At 39.4% G+C, this 27,177-nt stretch overlaps 1 protein-coding gene across 1 annotated transcript; it reads left to right on the forward strand.

Annotated features, from left to right (window-relative positions):
• Positions 1 to 19,583: 19,583 nt before the first annotated feature.
• On the forward strand, positions 19,584 to 27,129 carry LOC102714705 (MADS-box transcription factor 6). Its single transcript, XM_040520957.1, has 8 exons — positions 19,584 to 19,905; positions 22,220 to 22,298; positions 23,564 to 23,625; positions 23,844 to 23,943; positions 25,935 to 25,976; positions 26,500 to 26,541; positions 26,647 to 26,801; positions 27,022 to 27,129. The coding sequence occupies exons 1-8, from the start codon at positions 19,724 to 19,726 to the stop codon at positions 27,119 to 27,121; spliced, it is 762 nt and encodes a 253-aa protein (XP_040376891.1). The 5' UTR covers positions 19,584 to 19,723; the 3' UTR covers positions 27,122 to 27,129.
• Positions 27,130 to 27,177: the final 48 nt, after the last annotated feature.

Below are 27,177 nucleotides of genomic sequence, written 5' to 3' on the forward strand. Positions count from 1 at the left end.
TGTTTTAAAACCAAAAAAAAAAATCAAAAAAAAGGAAGAGCTTTGTTTCGTGCCTTTAGTATATTGTAGTACTTTCTTGCAATACTTGTTAGAGAATATGATTAGTAATCTAGCTTGTCTGCATTTTTGGTTTATACATGAGCTTTTGATATTGCTTTTAAGGGAGATGATGCATGACACTTAAATTCTATACTTGAATTAAGTAAATATGCAATTTTGATGCTAGCATATGGGTTGTTTTTTAAATGCTTATATATATGCTTTATTGATTTGTTATTCCTCAATAGCTTTTTAAATTGCTCAAGAGAATAAAAAAATCTATGAGAGAAAAAAATGAATACCGAATCCTTGGACAGTCTTGACGACAAGGACGTATTCGATGTGAGCAAAAATAATGGGTGCCGAATCCTTGGACAGTCTTGACGACAAGGACGTACCCGGAATAATTGAGAGAAAAAAAATTGAGCAAAAAGGCTCAAGTAAAAAGGTTAAAAATTCTCTTGGTAATTTTGTGCTAGAGCTAATTTGAGAAAGAGTGATAAATACAATGGGTATATATGTACAGTATTTATTTTTCAATCTATGTGCTTGTACCGATGTTGCATTATAACTCTTTGAAATCATGAATTCTTAATGTTGACTTGATCTTAATTGCCATATCTCAAGTTCATGGTTTTACTTTAGTGCATGCTTGTTAGTTAGCTAGTCACTTTTTCTACCTTGTTATTGCAATACAAGTTCTTGAGTTACTATTGGTATATTGCAAAGCTCTCCGAGAAAAAATGAAAATAAAAAACCTTCATTGATAAATTCATTGTCAAAAGGGGGAGAACAAGGTAACAAAAAAAATTTGTGCATAATTGTCATACTCAAAGGATTTTCTTTCTTTTCAAAAGTGAGAGATTTTTGCATTGCATGCTTTTTGGAGTTTCTACACAAAAACAACAAAACAAATTTTGAAGTGTTTGCCAATGTGTTCATCAAGGGGGAGATTGTAAGATCATAAGCATGATTAATATTTTCTGATGAACAATTGGCTTGCCATTTGGTTTATAAATTGAATTTGGTTTGGAAACAATTAAGGTGTTGGTGCGAGTGTGTGTAACTAATGTGAGTCAGGTTGCGATATCTGTGCTCGGAAACGGTTGGTTTGTCTCTAGTTGTGCAGGTGACTTGAAGTCAATATCGGTCAATGGCGGTGGGATCGTGACTAGGCTCAGGGAGGAGCTGAGGTCCGGACGATCGAGAATGCCAGGTGACGATATTGAATACGAGTTGGCACATGGTGGAGCAACACCGTGTGGGATGGAATCGTAACGGGCTTCACATGTTGTATGTGTAAGCGCCGGAAAAATCGGAAAGTAAATCGGATCAAAACTGGATGAGAAAAGAAAAGGAATTTGCTACAGGGTCGGACACTGTAGCAGCGTCGTTACTGTAGCGCGCGGCGCTGTAGCAACCGGATCGGATTACTGTAGCGAACCCGGATTACTGTAGCGCGGCGGGTACTGTAGCAGTCGGACTACTGTAGCACGCCTGATTTTGGCATGTTGGATTTAATTAGGAAAACAAAGAGATGAGCCATATTAGTATAAGGAGTACTACTCCTATTTGGTGATAGACTTTTCGATATAAATAGAGACCGAGGGGTATGCCCCCGGTGTGCTTTTGTGAGACTTAGTTGTTGATTCTAGATCGACGATTTTGATAGGAGTGCTGTTGGTGCACTTTGTAAATACCAGTTGATGCAATAAAGTCAAGATCATTCAATCTACGTTTTCGACTTTCATCTACTGGTGATTTTTTGGATTCCGACGATCCGATCGACGTCATAGGAGTGGCGCGATTCGATAATCTGCTCGACGGCACATGAGCGGCACGATCAAGGTAGCAGCGACACAGGAGCGACGTGATTAAGGTAGCAAGTCTTCGTCAATTTCTTCGACAGAGGTAATCCTTTATTCCGCGAAAGATTTTTGGGTTTTGTTTTTCCCTACCATTCACCCCCCTCTGGTAGGTTTGTTTGATCTTGTTCGATCCTACATTATAAACTATGACATAATTATTATTCAAAGATGAACAAATAGAAGTGTAGTTCAAAGGTGACATTATTTTGTGACATAGGGATTTCTTTATAATCAAATGTAAATTGTACTCCTGTAGAAATGCCAAGTCGAAGATTAATTTAATGAAACGTCAAACCAATCCGTCCTATAAAAACATGCTTATATTTAGTAAACTCATCCCGAAAAGTGTGGAGTTCATCACCAATCTTTTCATTTATATATATACTTATAAGCCAAAATTTAATTTCTAACTTTAACTTTGAAATTAATTTTGGGTTTTTTCACCTAAGTTTATTTTTCAGCATTCACTTTTAGATCGGTAGGAATATGTATATAAACGCTTTATTCATAAGTTATATTTTGTTTATAAACTTAACGTTTAGCTTTTTCTATGAAACACCAAAATAATCCCCCAGCATGTTAAGAAACCTAATTTTCTCTAGGTTTTGCGCATGTTTCTTGCAACTAAACAATGCATATTTTTAACTTTGAAGTAGTTATTTCGTCGTTTATCTATTAAATAGTTATAAAACGTTTAATATTTTCTCTTCGTAGTATGATACTTTCTAGTACTGTCTAGATTTTTAAACAAGTGGAATGGATGGAGTAACATTTTATTTTTGATTTACGAAAAACGCAGCCTATCTGCTCCCACTTAACTACAGACTAGGGAATGAATAGTAGCAGCACAAATTCTGACGGACAAACATAACAGTGTGAACCTTGAGATACGTTAAAAATCGGAATGTTCAGGGGCCGAGCGAAATCGCAACTGATGCGTGGCAGCGCGGGCCCTTACTCCCCGGGACCCACATGCCCTAAAGTTTTGCTAGGGTGGTCAAGTGTCAATACCCCATCAACTGTAGCATCGCCTACTCGGCCCCACAAATTTCACATTCCACCTGGGCCCCACGGCCGGCTGCCGAATGCAAAAATCCTATGCGCACCCGTGTTCTGGCCGCCGATTATTTCGATTCGGTACATTTGCTTGCTCGTGTTGGGGTCTCCATAGGCATTCCATAGGACCAACCAATTGAGTCGTCTCGATCGTTCAAGAAATTTTGATCATTTAGAACCGAATGTACTAATTATCCCGCGTAGTTCTGCGTGAAACTAGACAAGTACCCCTCCTATTTTTTTATATGACCTCAATTAGTTCAATTTAAACTAACCAACGTCATATATTTAAATATAGAGAAGTAGTTAATATATATAGATTTGATATCCAACTAAAGTTTAATTTATAGCGATACTATCTTACGTAGAAATATATTTATATTTCATATATCATTATAAACTTGTCTATAGATATAGCTGTACTTTGTATATGATCAACATTGCTATAATCTAAACTCAACTGATCTAACGGTTAAGATCTTTCTATTTTTCCGATTAACTTGGATATTTATAGTCTCCAGATCGAACATTATGGCTCCTTTTTAAGTTATCCGTGTATTTTTGCACAGACTTAGATAATTCATGTAGAATTAGGTTTAATATACAACTTTGAAATTTTATTTCTCAAGATACCAATATATAGAAATATAGTTGGATTTTGTACGTATCTCTTAGCGTTTGTTTCTACGAGGTTTGGATTTCATATTCAATTCTTAGATTAATTTATATATGTTTGGATTTTATATACAACTCTTAACTTATTCTTAACTTATGTTTCAATAAGCAGTGGATTTCATATACAACTTTCATATACTATTTCTGTAGGTTTGAATTGCATCGTATACATAACTCTTATATTCTATTCTATAAATATATTATGTTTTATATATGTATACCGATCAATATATATCGTTATTATGATATAACAATTAAGATTTTTTTAGATTAACATGATAATTTTTAGCTTTCAGAGCAAAGATGACGTAGATACCGAAATGCATAAATGCATAATAATCTCTCCGCTGAGCTGCTTTCGCTGGCATGCGACCTGTGTGGGCGATGGGCCATGGCCAGCGCGTGGGACACAACACTCCCAGGTGTGCGATGTCACGTGGTCTGTGCTCGTTGACTCGCTGAAGTCTCATGCAACGCAACAGTGCACACTCGCCCTCACCGGCTCGCTGCGTTTGGGACCATTCTTCTCTCACGCAGTTTGAATTAGGCGCTGACAGTAATCTCAGTGCTCGCGTTTATGCCGGCTAAAGGTTCGGCCGAACGAACGTAGTAGTAGTTGCAGTGACCCACGTAACATTTGAAGGTTCTAAGTTTAATCTTTGTAAAGTAAATTTCAGATTGAATTATCTGATGTGGTAAGATCTTAATATAAAAGGTCCTCATGTATCGATTGGACATAGAGACATTAATTTCTCAATTTAAAAAGATTAAAAATTGTTACATTTTATGTAGTTAGATGTAAAGACCGGGTCAGAAAAAGAAATACCCCGCCCGTCCTACCAACAAATCACGAAAACTAATCGTGCCGTGCCTTGCGTACGGAGGACGGCCGGCGACGGTAGCAATGGCGCATAAACTTGGCGCCGTGGCGCGACGTGAGCCTGTCACTCGATCCAGTCAGTAGTCATGCCAGCGCCTCCGGAACGGACGTTGATTGGCATCTCTCCACCAGCAACCAGATTTGGTAGCTACGTGTCACCTTCCCCTTCTCGCAGTCCCGATCCCAGCATCACAAACATTTTTCACATGCTGAGGAATAAAAGGAAGGGGATAGGGAAAAATAGCTTATATATTTTTAAAAATAAGATAAGTGGCAATCATGCAAAAAAGAAGAAAAACAGGAGAAATGACTCGCGGTAATGTGGAGTGATTGAATTCAAATGGATGCATGATGATTATGCCGTATCAACCAGAAACTAATCACGTGTAGGGCTGATGAATTAACATATGCTTCATCATTTTTTGAATTTACACGGTAAATTGACAAGATATAAGTGGCATTATAGAGCTAAGCATAGGGCTAGCCGGCAGCCGTCCTACCTACACTTGATTCCGCCCCTGACCGTATCACATATATATTCTTTTATGGATTTTGATTTGACAAGAATCATGCACCGGGAAAGATTGTTTTAGATGTTACGGATGACATTGGAATGAAAAAGAATTGTTTTAGATGTTACGGATGACATTGGAATGAAAAAGAATGGAATAATGGATGGAAACAGAGCAGAGGTGTTTAATAGCACGAAAAACAATATGTGAAACGGTCAGAAAAAAATGTCTCCACCAATTTATAACCACAGTTCTTTAGGGAAAAAAAATGTAAATTAACCGATGATCTATCACGGTCGATCAAATTACCTTTAAACCCAAATACCACATATATCATACCCTAAACTTCTCAAACCGGGTAAATTATCCATTCATTTAATAAAGAGAGATCTTGATCATAGCGCATACATGACAATCTAGTCAGTATAAAAAATACTCACATGTCATACTGCCCTCCTTCCTCGATCCTTATGCTCTCTCTTTCTTCTCACTCACTTTGTGAATGCACATGACAGCGGACGGCCCGTTGAGCTCACGCCCAGGCTTTCTCCTCCTCGTCAACACAACAAGCATGCCGCTGCTCTCACTCCGCATGGGCACACTCAGCCGCTTGAATGGAGCCCAATGGCATCTTACTGGCATCATTGCGTTACGGGCTGGGAAGGAGACACGTGATGGCGACAACCTTCTCGAGCAAAAGCTCTACAACCTTCTTGCATCGGAGGCTACCGAGGTTGTGGGGAGGAGACACGATGCTGCCAAGTAGGTTAGCAAGGAGCGAGATGTGCTATGCCCTTCCTGAGCAAGCTTGAGCTCCATCTCATCCAACATCTCCCGGCCATCGGTCATCACCTCTAGTCTTCGCGGCAAACCTCTAGTGCTTCTTCGTCGTCTTTGAGCTTGAGCTCCTACGTTGTGCCCTCCCAAGCAAGCTTGAACTCTAACCCCCTCCACCACTAGCCACCACCCCCGTCTATGCCTGTAGTTGCCTCCGCCCAATAGACTCCTCTGCCTCTAGCCACTGCCGCTCCACCTCTTCCTTCTCCTCCTTGCTTGGTTTAGTTGTAGTGAGAAAGAAATGGGGATGATTATTTGATTTTTCTTTTATAAAACAAACAAACATCATACTTACAAATGAAAATAATTTAAGAATAAAAATTATATATATATAATCTTAGTGATATAAAAGCAAAGACTAAAAATAAACTACACCAAAAACATACAAAATCAACTCTAAATTTGTCTTTTAACGCACAAGTTAAAAGGCTACGCTATTGAGCTTGCCTTTTAACGAATTTAATGCACAAGTCACAAAGCCAGGAAGCGCATAGCAAGGGGAACTAGCTGCAAGCAGCAGCAGATCAGCTGCTCACGAAGATGTGGTAGCCCAGCAAAGCGACCGCAGCCGGAGCCGGATGGGCCAATGGTGGGCCTTTGCCTCACAAAGGAATCAGTTTACCAGAGGTTCCTCAACTTACCATCGAGTTTTTAAATCATCCACAATACCAGAAATGATAGACCTTAAACTTATAAATCTCATTTAAAATAGGTCCTAAGGCAGTATGGAAGGATGATTTCTCTGACGTGATATTTTAACCCAGGTCTACTCGTGCTGACTAAACGCTTACATGGCAAAAATAAATATGGGCCCATGTGTCACCCTCCCTCTCAATCTCTCATATCCTCCATCTCTTTACTAGAGAAAAGAGGACGGCGCCACCGACAGCTCGGCTTAGGGAAGGCGGGACGACGGCGGCGAGGCGTCGCGTGAGGTCATCGTCGGCCGGTGACCGGGAAAGGCGAGATAGCGGTAGCGACTGAGAGTAGTGTGCTTGCCGCGGCTACGAGGGTGCGCCTGGCTCCGGCGTCGGTGAGAGGGATGGCGGCGCGACTAGGCAATCGCGGCGGCGACTCGGGGAGACAGCGACGAAGGCTGAGGGCGACGTGCTTGCCACGGCCGGTGTGCTTCATGGCGAACGAGGGCCTGCCTAGCTCCTGCTCCGGCGTCAGTGAGAGGGACCGGGAGCTGGCGTCAACACCTTGCGCCGGTGAGCAACCGGGAGCTGGTGACCATGGCTAGGAAGATGCTTAGCGAGCAGGAGTTCGAGCTGCACCTGTGCCTCTACTGCAGCGACGCCAACTCCGAGGCGCCATTCCTATGGCCGAGACGCTGAGCCAGTCATTTCGGTGCTCTGATTTGTGTTCGACAGAGGTAGATTGACCAAAAAAGTGACTAAAAAAGAATTTAACAGTAAGCTTTTACTCTTATTATTCAATGTCACAAAAAGCTCACATTGCAAATATGTATGCCATCAAGGGATCAAGCTGAAGGACATATGTTTATTGATTCTTGTGTTGATCAATATATCGTCAATTCAGCATTTGTCAGTAGTTATTCTGCTCGATCGATCAATGGCTTACGGCAAGAGGTCATGGCAGCATGCTGATGAGGCGGCGTTCAGCCTGTTCGACAGCAGCGACATGGCGCGCATCCTCGTGCTCTTCTCCGGCGGTCGTGGCTCGGCGTTGACAATGGACATGTCGTCAGCACCGGAGCGGATGTTTGAGTGCAAGAGACCTGCAACAGGAAGTTCCCATCCTTCCAGGCGCTCGACAATCCTCCTCCGCCGATGCTTAGCCGCCCCACCACCGTCGCCGTCGTCAGTGAGAGAGCGGATTTTTATTTCTTATTAGGCTGACAGAGGCCCCATATTTTATTACGTATTTATTTGCTGACTTGGCAATTGACAGGTAAGTCCCACAAATTTTTTAATATATTTTTTTTTGCTGACTGGGATGTCATGTCAATAAAACCACCATCCAATACTGCTCAGAGACCTGATTTGAACGGTTTTCGTAACTTTGAGGGCCAACATTTCTGGTATTGCGGCTGAGGGATGATTTTAATACTTCGTAACAACTTGAGAGACCCAAAGTGAACTTATTCCCCTCAGAAATACTGTCGGGTAATGACACTGTCGGGTCAACTTATCTCACCGAAAGGCCGGAACAGTTGGGCCAGGAGAGGGAAGGCCTGTCTTGTAATTCTGACTTCCAAGTCCAGCCAAAGCTTAGCTCAGATTGATCCGAGGATGCGAAAAAAGAGAAAAGGTTATTTTGCCTCCCTCAATTATAGGGTGAGTTTGATTTTCGTCACTCAACTATAAAACCGGTTACAATGCATCCCTCATCTCCTAAAACCGGTGCAAATCAAATTCCAAGGTAGTATTGAGTCTGGTTTTGGCGCTGACGTGGCAGTGTAGATGAAACTATAAAAATTAAAATTAAAACAAAATGTGTGGGGCTTATATCTTTATTTCCCTAAACTGTGGTTTTGTCAGTCCGTTCGTCTGTCCTACCACACAAAAAAATTTCCCACCTCATCGCACATCTAAAAAAAGAGAAAAAAAAATTCCGCATGACGGAAAGGAAAAACCAAAAGCCACGCACGCATGCAGCAATCGAACACACGCACGCATGCACAGAGCCGAGTCTTCTGCCTCCGCCCGCCACCGCCACTTCTCCGCCGCCTCCGCTTGCTACTGCCGCTTCACCGTTGCCTCCGCCTCAACTGATGACGCCGCCCAAAGCCCTTCGCCGCTTCCTCCGCCAACGCCGCTGTCGTGGCCGCTCCATTGCTTTGTGAAAGATCTCAAGTTTTTGGTTCAATGGTTGCATCTCTAGGTCACTCGCTTCTTCCTACTTTGAGTTTGGAGTGATCATGCTCTATTTCCAGGAATACCAATCGAGATTATGGATTACTTTCCAGATCTGAGCATATGCACCATTGGCATTTTACTGTACAGAGTTGGTGTACGTAGATGTGTTATTTTAAGTTTTAACTAAGTTGTATATTTGTCTCAATCTTTGAGTTGAACTGAATAATTTGTCTTTATCAAAGATATTTAATTTAGCCCATGTTTCAACTAAGAAATTCGTCGTGCAAGCTAGCACACATTGCCTTTCCCTCACAGGGCTGTCCCTGCCAACGGCTCAATACTGATCTGCTCTGAAAATTTTTCTTTGTAGCAGGCCATCACGTAACTCTAAGGAGACCATCAATGGCTGTGTGCCCAAGACCAAGCAGCTCAATGAGCCAACCGCCAGGTGGGCATCCCACGAGGTGACGACTATGACTTAATGACGACCCTTCGTCGACGGTGAACCCCGTCCGGCAGTGCCATGTGATTAGGAACCATGCCGCCAAGTACATCGCCATCCTCCTCCATGCCCGGATTCACCCGACGTCATCGGCCCTGTCCCGCCGCCATCCAAATTGGCAGCCTAGCCCCCTCGACCCTATAGCTCGCTTATCGCCTCATCCATGCCTCCGTCTCCCCCCACCCTCGACAAACGTCTCCGATGGCTACCGCTCCCTCGACTAGGCCGACCACTGCGAGATCTTCTACTCCATCGTGGCCGACTATGATGTGTCTTGCACGCGTGTCTACGCCTCATGCGCCAGTACCTGAGCGTCGCCACGACGACTGGTGGGGAGGAGGAAGAGCACCAGGAGGTGGCACGGGACGATGGACCGTGGTTAGCGTCCAAGTCATCCGGTCCAAGTGTCACGTCACATGAAATCTCTATCAAAACCGCTTAGGGAGCTCAGTTGAACTGGCTTGTAGAGTTAAGGGAGTCAAAGTGTCTGATTTTGCTGTGGAGGGATGTGGATTAGATTTAGAAATGAGTTGAGGGAGGTAAATTGACCTTTTCTCGCGAAAAAACCCTGGCCGAAATAGGGACCATGCCAATTCCGGCAAAGCACAGCTTTTAGTCGAAATAGTTCTCTCGACGCGATTCAACGCATTTTCCCTTCCGCGCACAGTGCATCCTGCAAAAGCAAATCGGTTGTGTGATGTGTGACCCAACAAGCAATCAGGGAGCTACGCCTTAATCTTTTCGCTTCCGATTATATTTATAAGCCAAAATTTAAATTATCAATTTTAGATTTATTGTTTATTTTATTTTATTATTAAAATTTATTTTACAGCATTAACTTTTAAATCGCTAAAAGTATATTATATAAAATTTTTATTTATTAATTATTTTTTATTTGTAAATATTCTGTTTTGCTCCGTCACCCTCCTAGCCTATCGCACACATGGAACCCGTCGTGAACGCCAGCAGAAATGGTACGGTTCTTCAGGGATCGCATTCATCTGTGAACAGTGTCATTATTAGGAGATCTGAAGTTGGGGGTGTGGATGGCTTTGCATGGCGTTGATGACCACCCTATATATCTTTTGTACTACTTTGGTAGGTGGCAACCTAATTTAGACAAGCCAACTCAAGCCTTTTTGATGGCGCGATGCTTTTGAAAATAATAGGTGATATTTACATAGATAAGATTTTATGAGATTTCGATTGACACCCTTGCAATTTGCGAAGGGATAAAATATGCATGGCCTGGATGGGATGGTAGATTAATCTGACGGTTCGGTGGGATAGCCTCAAGATAAGACCTAGGACTGACTATAAAGTAACGAATTTTCATTTACACATGGTCGCAGTATCTCTAGTTCCGAACTTGAGACCACTACGTTGATTGGCAACACTACGTTAAAAATGGTATGGAAAATCCTGACCGTACCGGCTATTGTTTCTGCTTTCTTCGGACCATTTTAGCCGCTAACAGAATTTCTCGAGAATGGAAATGGTAATGGTAACGTTGTCCAGAAACGTTAATGTAAATGGTAATGATTTTTTCGACCGTTTTGTCGGAATTCTGTATTGGACTAAAAATTCCCAAAAAATATCGAATTTTTTTTGAAAGCCCATAAAAACTCTAGCTTGACCAAGTCTCACAGCAACAGTCACATAACCCATCAACTCATCTAACTTACTAACCCTAAACAACCCTTACTCCCCGTTCTCTATAACTAGTATGACATTAATTGATATGATGTGAGTATGAAGTGGTATTGTTATGCACATATCTTTGTACTGAATATGTAATACTATATATATTGTTATTTTTTACATGCATTTCCAACCACTGACCGATATCGATATATTTTTATACTAGTGGTTTCGTTTTTGGAATTCCGACAATACCGATATCGTTTTCTTTCCGCTTCTACCGTTTCATTTTTGAAAAAAAAATATTAAAATGGAAATGGTAGAGAGTTTTCCAACCAATTTTTTCCCTAGGCAACACCATCTTTTCGTGTTTGCTCGTGTTTATGACCAAATTTTAAATTTCAACTTTAAATTTGGAGTAGATTTAAGGTTTTCTTATTGTAGTTTATTTTCAGCTTTATCTTTTAGATCGTTAAGAACATGCGTATAAAATTTTTATTATAAATTATTTTTATTTGCAAATATGCTGGTGTGTTATCAGCTAAAATTGTTGCTAGATCGTTCGGCACCAGGCTACACAGTACAGGCACATCATCATTCATGGGGGCAAGCCTAGCGACAAGCCTACAACACTACTACGTAGTACTTCACAATGAAAATTATAAGTATCTGTAGAATCCTGTTTGTGAAAGTAGGGCAAGAAGCGAAAGAACTGCTGCTGATATGGGGTGATTGTTTGGCTATATTTTCAACAAAAAATAATTTATAACTAAAATTTTAATATTCTCTTAGTGATCTAAAAGACAAGATTGAAAAATAAACTTCGATGAAAAAAACCTCAAAATCGACTATGAATTTAAAGTTGATTAATCTAAATTTTAACTTATAAGCATAAGTTTAAGCAAGAAAAGGGGTTTTAAAGGGTGCTCTCGTAGACATGGTGAGACCATGCACCAAAAGGTAGAACAAAGCTACACAGAACTACTCCCATCATAGTTAAATAAATAATGTTAAATTTCTTCGGCAGAACTTATAAAACTATTTTTATCTATAGCTCTCAAAATAATTAGTTTGGAAACACAAATATTATATACGTAAATTTTAGTTATAAGTACAATTTTGTTAGACATTATTGTTATAATTTAACAAAAAAATATTTGTCGGAAGTAAACACCAAAGACCAAGTAAAATTAACAATATCATATAGTTGATCAAGAAGACATTAATTACCTTTTTTTTTCTATAAAAATAGAGATTTGCTCCGGTCCAACAGAAAGTACCTTGAGATAACGATACCTCAGGGTACTAAATCTTTTTCTACCATTGGATCTAGCTAAGCAGCAGGATAAGCATTGTTAGATCCAACGATCGGAAATAGTTTAGTACCGTAAGGTACCGACATCTCGAGATACTTTTTATTGGACGGTAGTAAATCTCCTAAAATATAGCTAGCAATTGCTCCCATGTTTTGAAATATAACTACCCATACTATTGAAAATTCCTCCCAATATAGCTACCTTTTTATTTACTTCATCATCCCAACTAGTCATAATATCTGTCATTTAAAGTCTCCATATGCTTTTTCATTTCAACCAATCACAAGATCACAACTATCTTCCTTTTTGTGTGTGTGTGTGTGAAACACGTACAACCAGCCTGCTATGAGCACCTCAAAAAGACTTCGTCGATATATCTTTGATTGAATTAAGTTACTATAAATGTTTTGCTATCAATAGATATATCGCTTGCTATTCTACTGCTGAAAGAATTATTAACGTAAATGCAAATACACATTCCATGTCCAAGATTTGAACCCAAGTGAACAAGTTTTAACATAAGAAACATAAACAGATAAATAGTTGAGCTTCACTCATTTTGCCAACCATCTCTTTCATTTTACCTTTTTTATAACTTCGTTTAACTATGAAAGCTCTTGCATTTTAGGACACAAAAGCAGTAATGTGTATCCATCGAGGCATGTATACGGCGACCTTCGTACCACCCCTCTCCTCCCCACCACCTAGGGAGCCGATGATTCCTCTCTTCCATCTTCACTAACACTCGACGTCAACAATCTCCTATTCTCCATATCTCTTCACCTTCCTTGTGGCGGAGAAACGAGGGGGAGACGAGCTCCTGATGGTGCTAGCACTGGTTGCATCACGAATCGAAGCAACATGTCCCAAAGAGGTTTTAGGTGGTGTTTGGAACAAGGGACTAATTCCCATCGAATGTTTGGATGTTTATTATATAGTAAATATAGACTATTAATAAAATTCATTCATAATCTTGGACTAATTCGCGAGACGAATCTATTGAGCCTAATTAATCCATGATTAGCATATGTGATGCTACAGTAAACATGCTTTAATTATGGATTAATTAGGCTTAAAAAATTCATCTCGCGGATTACCACTCATTTATGAAATTATTTTTTTATTAGTCTATGTTTAATACTTCAAATTAATATTTAAACATCTAATGTGACATGGGGCAAAAAACCTAAACAACCCCTTATGCGCCGCTGAGTTTAAGCTTCACGGCGGTGATAACCCCGACATGAGCTTCAGGGTAGTAACCAATGATGACGATCATGGATGGAGCTTCGTAGAGATGACCACGTGGGCGGGAGCTTTGGAGCGACGACTAAGGACACAACATTCTTGATGGGAGCTTCAGGATATATGGTGACATTGTTATATTCCTTTGCTCCCATTGCGGGCCACGGTGGGAAAAGAGCTCTCCCAATACGACTCTCTATGAGTGGCTCAGCACACCATGTATTTTTGTAAGACGAGACCATCAGCCCCTGTAAAAAGATCACGGGCATTTCTACTCATGCTACACTTCCACACATCTCCCACCTCCCAGAAAGCAATTTATCTATATGGAGAATTAAGACTACTCGTCACATGTGTATTATACATACTGTAGAGCTTAAACCTTTCGGAGCATATCTTTCTGCATTCTCCAATGCATGACTTTACCTCAATCAAATCAAGCCTTACTTTTTGGTATATATACAGCTGGCCGGCAGAGGCGTCGCAATAGCCAGGAGTAAAGGTTAACACGAAGGGACCTGTAGCTAGATGATGGTGTCGATGCGTATCTGCCTAGCTATAGTCTATAGGAAGTCACAGCCTGAGGGGCACATATATCAGTTTACACCTGCCATGTTGCGCAAAACCTGCCCTGAAAATGTGGGATTTGGCCCTTCACGTCGCATACGTACCTCAGCTTGCAAACCGGCCATCAGGTACGTATACATGTATGATATACGTACGTAGCTGCTAGCATAGCTAGATACATCATACATGTCTATCTTCCATTACAGAAAGCAAGGATGCATATGTCCATGGTGTCCCTCCAGCTGCAAGTACGTCACCTGTACGTGTAGCTCCTGTCCTGAATTTCGGTAATTTCCTACAGGATTTGCAGGAGGAGCGTGTCTTTCGCCCTCGCATTTTTGCTTGTGTATGGTTATAAGTTAAAATTTAAAATTTTAAACCTTAAATTTAGAGTTTATTTTGAGATTTATTATAGTTTATTTTTTAGCATTTGCTTTTGGATCGATAAAAATATGGAAAGTTCTATTCACAAGTTATTTTTGGTTTACAAATATACTATTTGACTTTTTTGCTAAAAAATGAAACAATGTGCCATTTTTTATTTCAAAGGTTTTTCTACCATTTTACATTTTTGGGTTAAGCATACAGCTACCAGTACCACGGAGCCCCGGATAGCATCCGAGTTCATAACAAAATTGACATGATAGGCCAATCCAACAAAATTGCCTGGCTTTGCAAAATCGATCAGTTTTGTCACTTGCTACCATCGAACACTTTATCTTTTCGCTTTTGTTTATACTTATAAGTCAAAATTTATTTTTTTTATCTTTTACAGTTGATTTTGGGATTTTTTACCGTAGTTTATTTTTTTTATTTTGACTATAGGTTGCTCACAACATTTATATAAAAGTTTTATTTATAAATATGGCTCAGAAAAAAATGAAAAGATCACTCAGGAAGTATCAGACAAGGCAGGTGGCTAACCATCCTTTGGCAACAATAAATCTCTCTCTGCGATCTGGCTTTCCCAGTTTGTCCGCCGATCTAGCTATCTTCGCCCTTTCCTCCGCGGGCTAGGAGGCGTACGTGCAGCCACCACACAAGCTTTTGCTAGCATGGCCACCCATGGAAAGAATTGATGTATTGATGCCTGCTTGCGCTCTCTGCGGTTCGAAGGAATATTGACACTTCGGGGGCAGCAATCGAACGAACCTGTGCCGTGGGTCGGTTTGCATATGGTGCCGTGGCTAGCTAGCCAAGCAATCGAGAGTGGCTGTATATACATGACTACATATATATATATATATATATATGCGAGATATCGAGATGTGCAGCAGGGGGAGATCCAAGCGAAAGATATGCGCCGCATTGATGCCACATGCGCGCGAGCGATGCGAGGGGCTAAACCCGGAGGGAACTTGTGTCCCCGTCGCGTTTCCCGTTCTGGCGCTGGGGCAGTCGTCGTCGACGACGACGCAGCCAGATCGATCAAATGCTTTTGATTCCATTGCTTTGGCACTGGCCGGCCCGGCACAGTGCCACACAGCGTATGCACGTACACAGATAGTAGCAACTATACGCGCGGTGCGGTGACAGGAGTCAGGCGCCGGCGCGGGGAGGAGCTAGCAAGCTAGGTTTAGGGGCATCGATGGCTCGGCGAGGGAAACCCGGGTACGGCGCGGCGCCGCGGGTTCGATCGCCGGCCGATGCCCTGCGGAGAGAGCGCGGGCCGCGGGGACCCCGATCGAGGTGAATGCATGCGCGCGTAGACGGAAGAACGTGCGTCGTTGCATTGCATTGCATTCTCGCCAGCTCTCTCTCCCCGTCCCTCGATCCGGAGATGCCGGAGCTGGCCATTGATTGATGAGGCTCTGAATGGGCGGGAAAGGGGATCGGTCTCTCTGGTCTACTCCTAGCTGCTTTCAAGGCGGAGAGAGATCGGCGAGCAGGACAAGGAGGAAACCGACGGACAGCTTTTAGTTTGATGGTTGCAGTGACATGAAGCTGGGCCACACGACGGGCGACACGTTGCTCTCTGGCTGCCTGTCAGTGGCGCCTTACCTAGGATGTTCAGTATCTTCCCTCGGATAGGTCATCTCAGGCCAGCTCTCTCTCTCTCTCTCACACACACTCTCTCTCTGCCTGTTCCACCACATGCATGTTCAGATATTTTACGAGGGCCTTTTTATTATCTTTGATAAATATTTTGATAGTTTAAAATTTTAATTATACTTTAAGCTATAGTGTATCTCAATGCACTAAATTTTTACACTGAAAATATATGATATTTTGAGATACTTTTTAAATATGATAAAAAAAACTCATTCTATAAAAAGCCCTGCACAAGCTTGTAAGTAACTGAAACCTTAATTGACTATCAACCCATTAGCTCCAAAAAAGGTAGACCAGTGAATATTTGTAAATTGTCATCCAAAAAATTATCAGAATGGTTCACCTACATTCGAGGAAAAAAACGAATCAGAGAGATTAGGAGGCAGAGGGCACACTAGGAAAAATCCGATTTTTTTATGCCTAGGTTTCATTTTTATGGGCGCTCACTATAAGAAAACTAGCTTTTAATAATGACAAGGAGTCTTATAGTCTAAAACTATATGTATAAATTAGTTTTCAAATACAACTATCTAAGAGATCCGCCCTTGAAAATCCTACTTATCCATGAGTGTGAAATTTCATATTTTTGCACCAAAAATGGTTGGCACATGCAGGTTAGGGACAACCTGTGAAAATCAATTTCAACAGATGAATGTGGAATCACTTGCAAAAATTAATGATTTCGTCAAGGCTTTAGTTACAAGCGGTCCATCGACCTGCGTACAAAAACCTGTTTGATGGCCCACGTAAACAATTTTCTTAGTAGTGACATTGCCGACATATCCAACAATGGGAGCCACAAAGACAGGAGATGTGCAGGGCAACCAAGAAGATATCCATCGACCAACTGGTTAGGTTATGGATTTGACAACAAGAGGTGTTGAAGATGGAGGAGGATCGGGACAAGATTACCTCAATATAGCAGGCTTGAGGTCGTGTTGGGCGATGGTCACCGGAAGTCTCACTCGTGTAAAAGGCGGCACAAGCTGAAGCAGAGGAGTGGACGGTGGCTACAGTTGTGAGGAGGAAAGGAGTGGGTTAGTGTAGCATCAAACAAACCTATCAGTCCGGGACAAATGGTATGGAAAACCAAAATCCAAAAATCTTTCGCGAAATAAAAGATTAACTCTACCGATGAACTTGACAAAACCTTGCTATCTCTGGTCACGCTGATCCTGTGCTGCCAATCAGACTGTCAAAACCCAGAAAAACACACTAGTAGATAAAAATAGAAGATGTAGATTGAACAATCTCGACTTTATTACATCAAGTGTTTACAAAGTACACCAACAACGCTACTCTCAAAAATTTCGATCTAAAATCAAAAACTATTCTAAACTTCTAATTTTCTAAATCTAAATTTCACAAAAAACACACAGGAAGAATATCCCTTGATCGGTACCTATTTATCTCGAAAAGTCCATCTTTAACCAGAAATATGACTCTTTGTCCTAGTAGGACTCATCTCTCTAAAATTATCTCTAAAAATAATTTCTATCCATAACAAACACACGTTGCACGTACGGACTCAAAAATCATCAAATTGTCGAGAACATAGGCTAGCCCACCATACATACACATGTGCAGCAGTCCATATGTGCTACAGTACCTAAACGTGTCATCATTCTTTCTTTTTTATTTCTTCATCAATTTATTTGTAGTTTTTATCTAATTTTTCTCAAATTTTTTTAGGTGTTTGCACACACAATATGTGAAGCCCATTACACATCCATCCTTATATATACAATGTTTCTTCATCATGTGTCACATTGTATTCAATATCGTCACCCAACATCCTTGATCGTTTGGACCTCGGCTTCTTTCTAAACCTAGTGATGATCCCGCCGCCATTGACCAATATTGACATGCAAGTCACATGCATACATAGAAATAAATCAATCGTTTCCGGGCACATATATCACAGCGTGACATATTAGTCACGCACACTCACACCGACACCTTAAATATTTCCAAACCAAATTCCATTAATAAATCAATTCGCAAGCCAATTATGACTATGATTTTACAGTTTGAGTTTGTCATATATATTGAATGTGTTGGTTGATCTGGATAGCTGGACCTTGACATGGTTGAAAAAGTCGATCGAGTTGAGTTTTATTTTTGCACGGGGACCATAAACTCTAGAGTTTAACAAAACCGTAAACTAGCCTTTTTATATTTAATCATCAATTTATTAAAGATGACTGGGATACTTTAGAGAGAAGATAAACATAGTAAATAAGTTGAATATTATTTTAGCTATAGCCTCACAGACTTACAATTTTGACAAAAGTATCAAGAAAAACATCTTATTCAACTTCCAGTAGAATAAAAAAAAGAAAATAAAAAATGGATTTGCAAACTTGGGGGTGATTGTTTGGGTATTTCATGGAAAAATTCAAATAACATATTTACAAATGAAAGATAATTTGTGAATAAAAATTTTATATACATATTCTATGCGATCTAAAAGCTAATGATCTAAAATAAACTTTGGTAAAAAAAACTCTAAAGTCAGGTCAATTCTAAATTTAAGGTTGAAAATTCTAATTTTGGCTTATAAGCATAAGCATGAGCAAAAAGATGGGGTGAGATTTGTTAACTAGCTAGGGCAAACATCATATGGTCCTTTGCTGACGCACATCGACATTGAGATGTCATTTCAATTCTCTGCATCATGTGGTCCCTTTGCTGAATATTACTCATGAAAACTACCAGTTCCAATCAGCTCGAGAGCACAGTCTCAATGGATTTTTTTAATGACTTAATGGTACTAATTTAATTTGCAATCGATCCCTATTGTCGTGCAAGATTAATTACTATCCTTTGTTGATTATTACCACAGCGGAGCAAACCTAAACCATGGTTATAAAAATGGCTGTACTTACAACAATGCTAAAACCAATCGATCATGCATGAGCAGTATGGCACACGTTTACTGCTGTCATTTGAACGCTGGCAAAGGCACCCAAAGGATATGAAGAGGAATGACACAAGTACACTACTAGCTAGCATGCATGCACCCAAAGGCAAACTGGATTATCGGATAAAGCAGATGTTGCCAACAATCCTTAAGCCACCCCTCCCTGCTTCTTTATTTTTGGGCAGCCTCTACCGGACGGTGCCGTGGTCCATTTGGACCAGTAGGTGGCGACATACATGGTTTGGGTTAAGTCTAGGAGGGCAGTGTTCTCTGTGTGTGTGTGAGAGAGAGAGTCGACTGTGAGTCTGTGATCAGTAGCTCACTCCCTCCCTCCCTCCTTTGCCCATCTTCTTCCTAGTGTATATGCATATATGCATCATTGCAAGGGTGTATTTGTGGTGTGGCTGGGGTAGCATTGGATTGCCCCCATTTTGGCTCCTGCTTCCCAGTTAGGGTAAACCCTGTGGTAAACTTGCCAAAGTTACCCTCCTTTATTGTTGAAAGGGAGAGGAGGTGTGTGGATTGTGATGTGCCAAAGCACGCAAGAAACCAGCGGCACACCGAGCTAGTAGTACCACTGTGGTACAGTGCTCCCCGTCCTTTCTCCGGACTCGACTCCACTAATATTCTCCCCGTCTCGCGCGGCTCGCCCATTATATTCTCGTCAGCCTCGTCATCGTTGGAGGGCATTAGCCAGAGCAAGAGGCAGCGGTGGCGGAGGAGCTAGCTTTGCTTTGCTGATCGATCGGGTGCTAGCTAGCGGCCGGAGTGTTCGATCGAAGAGGGCCATGGGGAGGGGAAGAGTTGAGCTGAAGCGCATCGAGAACAAGATCAACCGGCAGGTCACCTTCTCCAAGCGCCGCAACGGCCTCCTCAAGAAGGCCTACGAGCTGTCCGTGCTCTGCGACGCCGAGGTGGCGCTCATCATCTTCTCCAGCCGCGGCAAGCTCTACGAGTTCGGCAGCGCGGGGTATATATATAACTAGTACAGATCATACAACAAACTCAGCATCAATTTTGACCTGCAGATCTGTTTGTTTTTCTTCTGTTATCGGTTGCTTCTTTCTGCTCCTTTTTTTGTTTCTTTTATCTCTTCTGCAAACGGCGTCCTGCTCTTCTGGGGTTTCTTGTTTTTCTTGTTTTATATTTTCAGCAGGTGCCAAGTTAATTATTTTATTCCCTCTATGTCCGTGTGTGTCTGTCTGTGCATACTACTATAGGGACATGGCGGTGTTCTTATAAACCGGGAGGATCCCTAACTAGCATGCGACATCTTTTCAGCGGATCTACAAACCCTACTACCTTCTTCTTGCCTCTTTCTTCCAGCTTCTCCGGGTCGTCCTTGGATTATTGCCCCATATTCCGGGTATGCTTGTGTCAGATCAGTCAGCTCGATAAATTTCTGAAACCAAGTAGTACAGGGGTGTTTGTGTGAGGAGAGTGGAGAGTTAGCATGAAGGCTGCAAGCTAGAAAGGAAGGTATGTTCTTTCCTTTTTGATCCAGGAGAGCCCCTTCTGATCGTATCAAGATCCTGCCTCTTGCACGATGATTTTCATGCTTTTGATGACCCTGGAATCGGAGCAGCATGGTGTAGCACAACTCCATTTGGTCTGGCCTTCACCTTCCCATAGCATCAATTGATCAATTTCGTTGTTGTTCATCCTTCTCCTAGATTCCCATACTTCCTTCAGATTTTATTTCATGTTTCTCACCATGAAACAAAATTCTTGTTTTTTTACTTCCATATATACTGGAAGAAATTTAGATCTATTTTGCTCCAGATGGTTTCATGCTCTTTAGTGCTGATGATGCCATAACCTTTTTATTTCTCCCCCCTTCTTGTTCGATCTTCTTTCTCATCATGGTTTCCTTCTGAACTGTAAGCTTATGCGTGATGTATTCTCAATTTTGTAATTAAGTTCAACTGGAAGTTTATATATTTTCGGTGGATTTTTTCCTATATATCAACAGTTGATGACAGGTTTGTATCAATTTCACTAGCTTGTGGTATGTCTTCCAAAAGAGTCCATATTCATTTTTATGGCCGTTCCTACTACGGATTAAATCAGTCTTAGTTTTTACTAATGATGGATGTTGCCTGGCCACACTAGTTGTTTCATACGAGCACTACTTGAAGATCTTTTCATTATTTGCCTACTTGGGTATGCAACAGATCTGAAATGGTACACGAAAAGTTTTTGCCTTCTATGAAAAAAGGGAGTTTACCAGCGTCTTTTTCCCTTGAGAAGGGGAATTTTTAAATCTGCATCTACACAAATATATCTGCAAATTTTTTTTTGATAGTGTATACATATAGCTTGAATTGAGGAAACTATATATTACTTTCCCTAAGGATTGAAGTCTTTTTTACCCGCTAAGTTGGGTTTAGTTGGATAACATTTTTCAAGATCCAATCCTCTAAAGCAACTTTCAACATGCATTTGATGATGATCTTTTCACGCCTAAGAAAGCTGTTGCCGTCACTTAAACTGACCAGATAAGATCTAACACATGTAGTTGCATGTACAAGACAACAAACTTTTATTTCCTTCTGGATGTAATGCCGCAGCATCATGCATGAGAATGTTCTTTTTTGAGTTGGATTTTTGGAATCATACATCTCTTTTGACAGTCAATAAAGCAGTTATTTTTTATTTTCTGGACTTTCAAGGTCTTTGTTTCTTGAAGGGGTTGAAACATTATAAAATCTTGTTTATACCTCCGATCATCTTGCCTTCTTCTCATCATGATTTTTTTCAATACATGAGACCATTGTGTTGTTCCCAAACTTGTTTATTCGTTTCCAAAGCATTCACATAGTTTATTGGTCTGCACATCACTTTTAAATAAATCTTACTATTATATCCATTATTCTTTTTATCATCCTATATGTATATTTATATATGCCAAACAGAGTCCCTTGGTGATGAAAGCTGACCACATGTTGTGTCAAAACATATGGTTAGTTAATTTGTTTAATGAAAATAATGTTACTCCCTCCATTTCACAATTTAAAACTTTCAAGTGATGTCTAGTTTCATATAAATGCTAATGCATCTTTTATATATATATATATATATATATATATATATATATATATATATATATTAATGGATGAATTTATGATACTATAAAGTCTTACAATATAAAGCCGAGAAGTATCTATGTGTAAAATAATTAATTCAACGATCTTCTCACTCTCTAAATAGCATCTATATAGTTTTTTTACTACATAATTGTAATTTGATATACTGAACATTTTTCTTTTTACACTTTTGTGCAGCATAACAAAGACATTAGAAAGGTACCAACATTGTTGCTACAATGCTCAAGATTCCAACAATGCACTGTCCGAAACACAGGTATCACTCCATGAATTGGTAACGAATTTCTGGTATTGGTGGTTTTGCTTTCAAATTTGAGTCTTATTTTTTTAAAATTGTTTTGTATAACATATATATCCAATATCTAGGTTTGTGTTACTATAAACCTATATGTATTTATCATATGGCATTGTACATCCAATACAAGTACTCAAACACAACAAGAGAGTTTATCAGTGTACCTTAATTATATCCATGCATGGGTCCACAAACACATAACTGTGTCAATTTCATGATATATCCTGAAGCTAATTTACCGTAATTTTAAATATTTTACTTGGCAGATACTAAACCTTATGTTCCTTTCACAAATGCTAATATGGGAAAAGTGTAGGAGAATATTGAAGTAATTAAATTTCAAGATCAACACTAACCATATTTTATGTAAAAGCTGAGGTTTCTTTGTTGAACTTAACATGTCAAAGGAGAATAACACATACAATTGTTTATAATAATTATATTGTGTCTGTGCATTGTGCTGTTTCCAGATATCATTTCAGAAATGTTACACTTATATTGTTGCCAGTTACCACCAGCGAGTGTAGGGTATAATATAATTATACGACAGCTATGCTAGTCATGACTTTTTGTAGGGATGATCCCTGGCCCCTTACTGCAACCTTACATGAAGTATATATCAAGTGAATTAGTCTATGTACATTAATATTTAAATACAGGTGATTGAATGTACAAAATAACACTGGGCACATCACAAAAAATGAAGGTGTGCCTCTGTGACCAGTACGTCAGTAATCCTTATTGTAATTCCAAATTTCCCGCAAGCAATTACAGCAAATCCTCATAACTTGTCGGGTAGAAACTTAACATACATGCGCTTGCCTGTAATTTCAAAACTTATGCAATCCAGTTCAAATTGTTGTAAACTTGTTAACCACAAAATTAATAAGGAGCAGGGACTGGTACTACCTATATATTTGTCATCTTGCAACTTAGGCCGTTAATCTGCAGTAGACTTACACATTTCACTGAAAAAACGAATAGTAAGATATATTTACAAGGAGGCTACGTGACATGCAAATGAAGTCACAATTCACAAGCGACTTCTGTCAAGCGTCTAAAAAAACTACACAAATTAAGTTAATATGCTCGGTGTAACTTTGGGTGTATGTACAGTTGCATGCTTATAATATTTCAAAGTTGTATGATTCACGAAACACGGTACCTTCAAACTAGCTAATAAATATTTTTGGCAACTGAACTAATGTTCTTTTCCTGATCTGAAGAGCTGGTACCAGGAAATGTCAAAATTGAAGGCGAAATTTGAAGCTTTGCAGCGCACTCAAAGGTATATTTCACTATGATCTCTCCATAAGCATAACTGGCCTGCAAATACACAATTTCTTTCTCTATAGCATGGAAATGATTCTCACATTATTATATTTAAAGAAAATAGAAGAGATGTGTCCCATTATGAGTATTTTATATACACACATTTTCCTATAGTGTATGTCAATATAATCTACATAATTACATTGTACTCTTCTGTGTGATGCTTTTTAAAAGGCACTTGCTTGGGGAGGATCTTGGACCACTCAGTGTAAAAGAATTGCAGCAGCTGGAGAAACAGCTTGAATGTGCACTGTCGCAGGCGAGACAGAGAAAGGTTATTGAGTACATTCGGCATTCTCCTTTATGTTTTAAGCTAAAACTTTTCTGTTTCGAGCCAATCCTGGTTCACTTGTTTGCCCACTCCTTTATTGAGTACATCTCTCTTGGTGGAAAAATCACACATATTTAATTATATATAACAAGATAGAAAGGAGATATCCCCTTGCCAACAAAGCTTATATGAAGAGCACGTAACTTATTTGGTTTTGTTCATGGAACAGATAATAACTAATTAAGAAATGCTTATCCTACATGATCTAAAGAGAACTGGATAAACCGATTATTCAAAAACATTGGCAATCCTACTTAATGTAGATTTTGTAGAAAAACAAGATATATTTCACTTTAGAATCTTTATACCCTAATTTATGCGTACAAGCTAGCTCTTTATAAGCACCACTGTCCTAGTAGTAAAGACATAAACACAGTGGCAGTAAATTTTTCATACATAAGACTATATCTAATGCTACATCTATAAAAGACTTTCTAGCATTGTCTATATTTACATGGATGCTAGTGAATTTAGACATATATACAAATAATATATAAATAAATACATGTATAGCCAAAACATCATACAAATATGAAACAGAGGGAGTATATAATAGCTAGCATGCATGCCGTTTATGTTGATGCTGGTACTCGCCCCCCCCCCCCCTCTGTTCCACGTACGTATGTTTTTATGTTTTCAACAAGATTAATTAAACTATTAGAACTTGGACTATAATGAATTTTAAAATATTCAGTGTGAAAACATGACATGATTTATGTTAGTCACAGGATGTACTTTCATATAATTAAATTTTTACTTATTGTTGTATATATTATAATAGAAAACTATACTCAAAGATACTTCTCACAGAATAACAACTCCTAGATTTCCAATATGAGTTTAAAAGGAGAAAAAAAGGCCATGATACCCCTTATTCACGTAAATTAGTACTGCCTTTATTTTATATTGTAAGTCTTTTTAACCGTGTATAGATTCATTTATTGATAAATGTTTATGATTTGTACATATGTCTACATTTATTAGTTTCCATATAAATTTAGGAAAGAATAAAAAGTCTTAAATTGTGAGATGATGGAGTATTGATTTGTGGGTAGATAAGGGGTTTAAAATGGATTTTTTTTATCTTTAGGTATATAAGAATGAGAAGTTGATTTATTTTAAGATCAAGTTCGAAATTTTTGGTTTATTTTGGAAATGGGTATGTTTTGGAGACCGCGTCATCATCCAAAATGATAACACTTATGGAGCTGGATGGAGTACATGTACTGTATTGTCTGGGCTGGACAACTGCAATTTTCTAACTTTAGTGTCAATTTTAAATATACTTATGGCAGCTTTCTTAATGAATAATGGTTTTTGTAAACGTGACTGTGCCAATTTCATTGAATATTGGGATGACTAATATTGTTCTAGATTTACTCTTTTCAAAAGGGAGCAATTCGAAGCTGCATCACAATCATATTGACATGGCATGACAGTAAATGGCAGATGAAACAGCATACGCATTGGCTTCCAGTCTGAAGTTTTTCTAAGGAAAATTTAAGACTAAAATAAGAAGAATCCAAAGAAATTATATTTTAGAGTTTTTTACTATTCTTAAGATGGTACACTATATTTCTAGTATAAAATTTGGCACCTACATGTATTAGTCATCTTAAGGTATCAAAATATTACACTAAAAATTGATACTTCTAGATAATTTGTTCAGAACCGTAAAATTTCCCATATTTTTAACTTTGAAGGTATTGATGAGTAGAGAACATACCGTTATTGCATTTATTTTGGTGTGTGTGTGTATATATATATATATATATATGTGTGTGTTCCAATATCTCCCAAGGACCATAAAAATCTAAAGAGATATAGTAGCTAGGTAGAGCACATGAAAGTTCAGAGACTGGATATAAGTTTACACTTTGTTTATCTTACTGTCAACTAAACATGACTCTGCTTCTTAAATCGATTTTCTGCAGACACAACTTATGATGGAACAGGTGGAGGAACTTCGCAGAAAGGTACATTCCCGAGGCCAATTAATCCAAAATTTCTCAAACATGCATGGCGGTGCGGCGTAGAAGTGCGAGCTAGGGATAATCTAATGGAGTTCCATGCATGAAATGACTTCCCTACGCTTGCCAATGCATATATCCTGGAGGAGTAGGGTATACCACATGCAAGTTAGGATCGTAGCCTTTGACTGCAGCTCTGCAGTGCCTCTCTTATAGAATATAAAGCGTAACAATCATTAACATAAAGACCTTAAAAATATTTATAACAACCTCATCGATTAAATTGACTCAACCTCATTGGTTAAATTGACATGTATACATGCATATAATATGATTCAATTGTATGATGATGAAGAGTTTAAAATAAATCAAATTTAGAGAGATGTGTTAGTTAATATATACATGCTTGTATACATTTATACTAGTCTAGTAGCCTTATATTATAGGACAGTTAAAAAAGTATTTATGTCTTATAAAGAGTTGTTACTATATTCACTGATCTTTTCCAAATCTTTTTCTCGTGCCACAGGAGCGTCAGCTAGGTGAAATCAACAGGCAGCTCAAGCACAAGGTTTTTTTTTTTTTTACCGATCACTCGGAAATCTATTAATACGCCAATTGGAAATGTACTAATTTATTGATTGATTATATGCTATTCTCATGGCCAATGCTGCAGCTCGAGTCTGAAGGTTCTAGCAACTACAGAGCCATGCAGCAAGCCTCCTGGGCTCAGGGCGGCGTGGTGGAAAATGGAGCCGCCACATACATGCAGCCGCCGCCAAACTCCGCTGCCAATGCCATGGACTCTGAACTACCCACTCTGCAAATTGGGTAAGATTTGATGCATATAACTAGTTTAATAATCTAGTGATAATCAAATTGGGTAAGATCAAGAAAGCCAAGACCAGTAGTGCATATATATAACTTCTGGCTATATATATATATATATATGAATATATGTGAACTTGTCAAACTAATTGAGGAAATTAAGATGATTAAACTGAATACATATATGGTGCTTCCATTATCTGAAATGTGATTGTGTTACCAGGTATCCTCAGCAATTTGTGCCTACAGAGGCAAACAATATCCCGAGGAACGCCGCCCCTGCAGGAGGGGAGAACAACTTCATGCTGGGATGGGTTCTTTGAGCTAAGCAATGGGTGCATGCATATCATATCCATCGATCAGCTGTCAGAAGTTGGAA

The sequence above is a fragment of the Oryza brachyantha genome, chromosome 2 (assembly GCF_000231095.2).
Source record: "Oryza brachyantha chromosome 2, ObraRS2, whole genome shotgun sequence".
Taxonomy (NCBI): domain Eukaryota; kingdom Viridiplantae; phylum Streptophyta; class Magnoliopsida; order Poales; family Poaceae; genus Oryza; species Oryza brachyantha.